This window comes from Notolepis coatsorum (assembly GCF_963971535.1).
Source record: "Notolepis coatsorum genome assembly, chromosome: 14".
NCBI classification, from domain to species: domain Eukaryota; kingdom Metazoa; phylum Chordata; class Actinopteri; order Aulopiformes; family Paralepididae; genus Notolepis; species Notolepis coatsorum.
Genome location: NC_140178.1, coordinates 31455171 through 31462641, shown reverse-complemented (window position 1 = coordinate 31462641; position 7471 = coordinate 31455171). Strand labels below are relative to the sequence as shown.

At 41.6% G+C, this 7471-nt stretch overlaps 1 protein-coding gene across 1 annotated transcript in view; it reads right to left on the bottom strand.

The window, feature by feature from the left end:
• Positions 1-2428: 2428 nt before the first annotated feature.
• LOC311240491 (apolipoprotein B-100-like) overlaps positions 2429-7471 on the bottom strand; it is a gene marked incomplete at both ends in the record, with an annotated part of 64774 nt that continues 59731 nt past the window's right edge. The window contains 4 exons of the mRNA XM_084329070.1: positions 2429-3520; positions 3700-6491; positions 6652-6740; positions 7251-7366. Coding sequence (XP_084185196.1) covers positions 2429-3520; positions 3700-6491; positions 6652-6740; positions 7251-7366 — 4089 coding nt within the window. The remainder of the gene's footprint in view (positions 3521-3699; positions 6492-6651; positions 6741-7250; positions 7367-7471) is intronic.

Here is a 7471-nt window from a genome sequence, read left to right as displayed (position 1 = left end):
TCTCTTGAAGATATATAACATCAGCTTTCAGGCTTTTTAAATGAGCCATTACCTTACCTCTTTTAACTGGGTGATTTAGACCTCTTACATTCAAGCTTACAATCCTTGTACTATCCCCATTGTTATTTACTGACATGACATATTATCCATGATCATGTGACAAAGCAAAAATCACCCAAAGTGTTGTATACATTCCGCCATTAGAAAGAAAAAATAAAAATAAAAAGTAATATTAATATGTAATTAATCCAATTCCTGATCGCCATTACAAATATCGATTGCATCCATTGATCCAACGTTATAGTCCCAGTGGGGGGACTCAATGCAATAGTATCCAGCTGCATGCCCGAGAAGTAAAACCTGGACCGGACTTATTTTTTTGATGCACAGTCCCATCCAATCCAATGATGTGCAATACCATCCGGGAGATGATAGCCGGCGGTATTTGCCCTTTTGTGAGCTCAGACCCAGATTTGATTCCCAACGATAACATCAGGTTGGATGGATGAAAATGAATAATAAAATAATAATAATAAATAACGATTACAACCCGACTATACTCGTGATTGGCACGGAAGCAATGGCGAGTTAACCAGACTATAATCGTGGTTGGCCCCGGAATGAGTTAATACTGAAGTATATTTCCCATATAAACTAGTATAGACATATACATTGGCAATGCGATCACTTGGAATTATTCTTTTTGGAATACCTTCTGGCTAAGGTAAGGTATATTCTATGTCTATTTTACTGAACCTTTTTGTAACAATCACAGTTTTGTGTTTTACCGGACGTAAAACATGCTCGACAAACACGATCACAGCTTTGAGTTAAAACGACCCCCCCCCCCCCTTGATGATTTTGTGAAGACACATATGTACATGGTATATACCTTTGATTTGGGAGTATTTGGGGCTTCAGGGGATCAACCAGAACGATTTGGGCTTATTGCATATTGTGTCATATCTCGCGATCTATGGAAAAATACTGGATTATTCCGGAAATGGGGCGATGTTTAGCGTGTAACAAACTACAGTGTGTAGAAATTAGCTGATTAGTCAGTAATGGACTATGAACAATGGGTCTCATTCCCGAAAATGTTTCAAAGATATATTCTGGAAGACTTATCTTGGAACCACTGAGACATAATCAATGACAAGTTCACTCTGAGTCCTGAACGTGCTGGAGATATGTCTTAAGTGGCTGAAAAGGTCGCACAAATTATATGATCTGATATCTGTTTGGAGAATGGCATTCTGTCTTAAACTCGAAAGCGCGTTCGCGTTCAGGTCATTTGCATACAAAACACCGCCTCCAGAGCTCCTTATAAGGCAACTAGTGATGCAGCTGTGTGCAAATGGGATGGCGGAAGTGCATAATTGTGTTTGAATATCTGAGTAATTAAAGTAATTATACATTTGTCCAAAATAGCTGGTTCAGATATGGTTAAGCAGCTGCCCTGTGATCAGATGAATCCATATTATTTATTTTTGCGTAATTTCTTATCGTACAAATATTGTCATATTTATTTTAATTATGATTAAGTAATTAATTCCAAGGAGGCCTGTAGCGTTGACGTGAAGGAATCACTATGAGAACACAGTCTGTCAAGTTATAATAACATTTTAAATTAGTCAATCAATCATGAGATTTGATCGTGGCTGAGAGCAGATTTAAGACTGCTCCTCAGCACTCTTAAATCTGCTCTCAGCCACAATCAAATCTGATCTCAGGAAAATTTGGGGACTCCCACTCCCAGCCCTAATATGTCTTAAATGGGCCGAAATCTGACTAAGACGATATTTTTTGTCGTAACTTCGTTCGGGAATGAGACCCAATGCCTGTAAAATTATTTAAATAGAATAAGACACAAAGGGACCACAGTAGGATGGCAGTCTACTGTGAAATAATAAACAAAATTATTCATTTACAAAAACAGTTATGGAAACAAGCATTACAGATACACACTTGACTTTTGTTAGTACAAGATGTTTTTTTGCATGATGAAAAACAATCATTTAGGCTTAATATGTGTAGTTGTTAAACACAGACACAAAAGTGTAATCTCTCCAAAAATACTAAATGATAGCATATTACTGTTAGGGCCCGTGTCGACCGGGGACGTTTTATGAGTTGTCAGCTCCTTTCTGTCATTAATTTCTATGCTACAGACGCGACAGGCGCGTTCCTTTTCCCAGCGCTGCGCCTCGCGTTTTAGCGCTCTTGGCGGCTGGCGTTTTTGGGCGGAGCGCTCCCAGCGCATAAAGTTGAAACTAGTTAAACTTTTGGAGAGGAGAGCCGCTCATCAAGGTAACTTTTTTCGACCGACCAATCAACATCGAGCAAACGCTCTGAGCTTTTTTTTTTTGCTTTTCAAAACGGTCCGTCTTGAAAAAAACGTCCCCGGTGGACACAAAGCCTTATACAGCTATTCAGTTGGATTTGCAATGAATGGAAAAGGAATGACAATGTCGATCTGTCTGTCATTCACTCTCACAAAATACTCAGCATCTTTTGTGACCTCCTTCAGGAACTCAATGACCTTGTTGTGGAAAGCATTCAAGTGTTTCACCATGGAGTCAATCAGTTGCTCAATGGACATACCGGCAAACATATCCTGGAGCTTTTCTCTGATGACAGTGATGTATTCCTCAATAATTCTTCTGGCCTCATGGACCTGCTCTGTGATATCGTCAAGGACTTTGGAGTTGATGGCATCAGTGTAGATGTCACTCAACCAAGTGAAGAGCTGCTCTAAATCATTAGATGCTAGGGAGGTGAAGAGTTCCTCAGTTTTCTCAACAGTAACATGCGTGAATGCAGACAACCTCTCAATGGTGTCATCCAGCTGGATATCTCCCAGTTTCCGTACAATGACGATTATCTGGGTCTGGACTTTCTCCAGTGCTACCACCAGGTCATCTAGGATTTCTCCTCCACTCACGCTGTAGCTAGAGCCAGGGAGAGTGAATGTAATGCTTCTGATATAGTCAAGGATGGTTTTGAATTTGAAGGCAAAGAACTCTGGGACCTTAATGATAGCCTCTTCAGACACACCGGCTACAAGGGCGCTAAACTTCTGGTAGACTTCAAGTCCAGACAGCTTCTCTTCAAATCCAGGGAACTGGAACTTGATTTCTCTCAGGAACCTGACGGCAGCATCAAGCACCAATTGGACATGCTTCTGGTACTCCCTGAGGACTAACATGGTGCTTTCTAAAACCTTGGTGGTCACATCAGACATATTAAAATCATCAAAGTTGTCTGCCAGAGTCCTGAACACTACAATGGCCTGCTCTTTAACCTGCTCAAAAGAACTCGCTAGAATGCCAACAAGTCTGATGATTGCATTGTATGTCTTGGCAATGGGATCAGACACAATCTCCTGGAAGGATTCTGCTGACACAATCTCCTTCAGTCCCAGCATCATCTCATAAGGGAGCTCTGTATTCCATGTTGCATGAATGCTCAGCACAGACATCCTCACGGCCAAGATATCAACGTTATTTGTAGGCTCGGACTATGTGAAAGAAGGAAAAAGGGAAAATATTCAGATAAATAAAGACCATACCGGAGCGGTTTATGTTGACATGATCAGCTTAATTGAACTCACAAAAACAAATGATTAGTAATCAATTCATTTAAATCAATTAATTAAATATTCATTCATATATATGATATAACATATATGAGTCTTACCGGGTAGCAGCCATAGAGTCTTCCTTTCACTTGGACTGGGTGCTTAGTCTGTACTTGGAATCCAAGGAGTCCAGTGGATGGGGAGGACACAGAGACAATGAGTCCTTCCTGTGGGTTTACAAACATCTCCTGGTCGACCTCCATAGTCAGCATAGGCAGCTGGAATGGAAGGACAAGCTTGATGTTCCACTTGTTCTTGGTGTCAAACGTAAGCTCAGAGGGTGTGACCAAAGCAATGACAGAGTTGGAGAGAGTTCCCTCGATCCTTCCCACCAGTTCGGCAGTAGTCTTACCGGAAGCCTGAACTGAAAGGCCGTAGTCACCGTTCAAAGTCACCGTTCCCTGGTGGTCGATGCTGAACGCGGTGTGTACAGCTTTGACCTTCTCAGAGACGGACACACGATTCATCTTGGGCACAGCAATGTGAGCACTGGCGTCCAGAGTGTGTGCCAAGAGATCAACCGTAGATGTGGCACGTGAGTTGAGGTTCACTGTGAACTCGGGTGTGAGAGGAGTAGTGGTGGTGTTCTGCAGCTCAGCAGTGGTCCTGAGAGTGTAGTCAGGTGAAACAATTCTGAACTCTCCGTGGAGTTTTCTGAAACAGGAAATCTGGCTTATTTCAGATAATTTCTCTTTCAGCTCCAAGGTGAATGTTTCATAATCAAAAGACCTAATTTTCTGGAACAATCCTTCAAAGTATACACCGATGTCATCAACCATTTGTGGGAAGTCAAAGGTATACAGCTCATTCACCAGATCCTTCACAGCCTGAATCATTTCCCTGACTTGGTAGTGCCTCATAATTTCAACTATTTCAATCTCATAGTTGGACAGAAGCTCTTCAATCTTGGAATGGATTACATTGAACATGGTGGTGATGTAACTTTCGGTGATGTAACTTTCCATTGAGTTAAGAAAAAGTTCAATGGCATACATGAAATTAATATCCCTCAGCGTCTGAATGCTGTCTTCCATCAGCCTCATGATTACATCTTTCATTTCTTCAAGTGTGGGCAGATGCTCAACGAATGGAATCTGGAAGAAATCGCTATTCTTGTCATACTTCACAGATCCAGAGATGGAGTAGTCTTGGTTCTCACCAACGCTGTTCAACATATTGGTGGAGGCAGCTCCTATCACCTCTAGTCCCATTTTCTCTGCATTGTTGTAGGCATTCATTTCCTGATCGTAAGTGTGGTCGTTCAGCTTGGATGTCATCTTCAGTGTTACACTCTGCTCTTGTGGGGTCAACAGGCTGTTGAACTTGTTGTCAATATGGATCTTAACGGAGTCTCCATTTTCCAATTCATGAGTGGTTGAAGCCATGCATTCAAATGACTGTGTGAAAGCCAGGGGTTCTGCCTTCAGAAGGAACTTGCTGTACAGTTCACCACTCTGCTCTCCATACAGATGCACTGTTCCATTTGAGTTGAAAAGAGCATCGATATTTAGTGTGAAGGGCTCAGCAACCGTTGTGACAGTGCTGTCAAGACGAAGAGATGGCGAGTTGAAGTTAGCCACACTGTTGAACTTCATGTTCAGACCAGCAATCTCCATGTCTGTGGTATGAGCCATTTGAGTTCCCAGGAGTTTACCATTGGTGTTACACTTTGCTGTGAAGGTCATGTCAGCGAATGTGATTTCAAAGGCGTGCTTAAACTCCTCCCCAGAGAAGATCCCCACTGATGTTCCGGTCAGATCCATCTTGTAGGGCTCTGCATTATACTGGGCTTCATTCACAAAGTTGACATCCATGATCTTCAGGTCACTGTTCATGACAACTGCGGCAGTGAAATGTCCCAAATCAGCTGTGATGTCATGCTTGTAGTAGTTGTCATAAAGGACGTTGTCAGTTATGGAACGGACGGCCAGGGATCGAAGAGTGAGAGTCAGGGAGTGTGTGCTGTCAGTCTTCAAATCATCATCAAAAGATCCAACCAGGTTGTTGTAGAAGGTCAAGCCATCTTCATTTAATATGAGGCTCACCCTGTTCCTGGTGTTGCTACCTAAGAGGTTGCCCTTGAACACACTGTTCAGATAGGCCTCAGATGTTCCAAGCTTCCCCTCAGCATTGACTTCAGCTGTGTTCTCCCCAATGGCTCCCTTAGTGGTGATGGCCATGGTAGATCCAGAGGCGTCAAACCCTCCATGGAAGACATTCTCAAAGGTCATTTGACTCCTCTGTGCAGTTGTGGTACATCTGGTACTAAGGCCATCCTCATTCAGGGTCAGTGTTGCTTTGTGAGAGGCACGGCTTTCAAATATGTTTAGGGAGGCATCAGCGTTAATCTCCACGCCAGAGGGGTTCACGGACCCAGACAGCAAACAGTAGGCACGGTTCTCAGTATCATCGTCCATGTTGGTGTTGGACTCAATCAGAAGCTGCTCATCAGCATACCCTGCCTTGATCTTGTTCAAAAACTCCAGGGTTGGAGATTTCAGCCTCAGTGTGGACTCGGTTCTTGCTTCTTTCTTTACTGGCTCAACAGCAAATGTATGGGAGAAGGAGGTGCTAACAGTTGCATGGCCAATGGTTACACTTCCCTCCATGTTTGTATCTCCAGTGAGCATGTCTGAGTCCAGGGAGCACTGGGAGGTGATGTCCATGGATGTTTGCACACCCAGAGGGCAGGTGGCCTGGAAATTGCAGCTACCAGTTAACATGACTTTGTCTAAGATAGCAATGGTTTCCGTTAAACTAAAGCTTGTGTCCATGAGCTTGTGCTTCAGGCTTCCATTGATGCCAACCTTCAGAGTATCTGGTGTGTCAGATAAACTAAACTCTGCAGTTCCTGTAAAACAAGATACACAAGGCAAATTAGTAAAATTATGAAACACTGCATATTATATTACATATTGACATTATATATTTATATTGATATAGTTAAACACCAGCATTATAGAGTCATTATATAATTCCTCTGATATAGGTAATGAGAAAGATAAATTTACCCTCAGATGTGAAGGAGAGGAGTTCGATAGGACTGTCAGCCATTACTTTGAACTTGGCTGTGTAGCTAGGAGAGTCCTCAGTGTTGTTGCTGGTAGAGATCAGGCCTTGCCAGTTGTAATAGTTGCTGTTGAACTTGGCAGACACTTCAACCAAATGTATACCTATCGTTATATAATAGTATACTGGCCCAATAGAAATTGAAGAGAATTTCAATGTGCTCTCACTATTTGAAAGAAAGAAAGAAAGAAAGAAAGAAAGAAAGAAAGAAAGAAAGAAAGAAAGAAAGAAAGAAAGAAAGAAAGAAAGAAAGAAAGAAAGAAAGAAAGAAAGAAAGAAAGAAAGAAAGAAAGAAAGAAAGAAAGAAAGAAAGAAAGAAAGAAAGAAAGAAAGAAAGAAAGAAAGACAGACAGACAGACAGACTTTATATGGCTGGATTCAATGAGTATTTCATTGTTCTTGGAAATAATATGTGTATATTATGTGATTAGATAGAAATACAGTTAAAGGTTTTTCATGATGAATGAAATGAGGAATTTATAATCTAAGAGGCACATGGGAAATGCACTGATGACACCAGGATGCATTGAGTTTTACTTACAATGCCATGAACAGTTCCTCAGGCATGGTGGGCATTGCCAGCTCGGCCATACTGTTTTTCAGAGTCTCAACATAAGGAACATCAGTGGTGATCTTGTCCATCCACATATTGCCAACCTGTTAAAAACAAATGATCATGATTGTGTCTCAGAAAGAGATATTCACCAGCCTATACAAAATAATAGCTAGAAAAAGTTAAATGCATGAAAATAATTTTGTGGA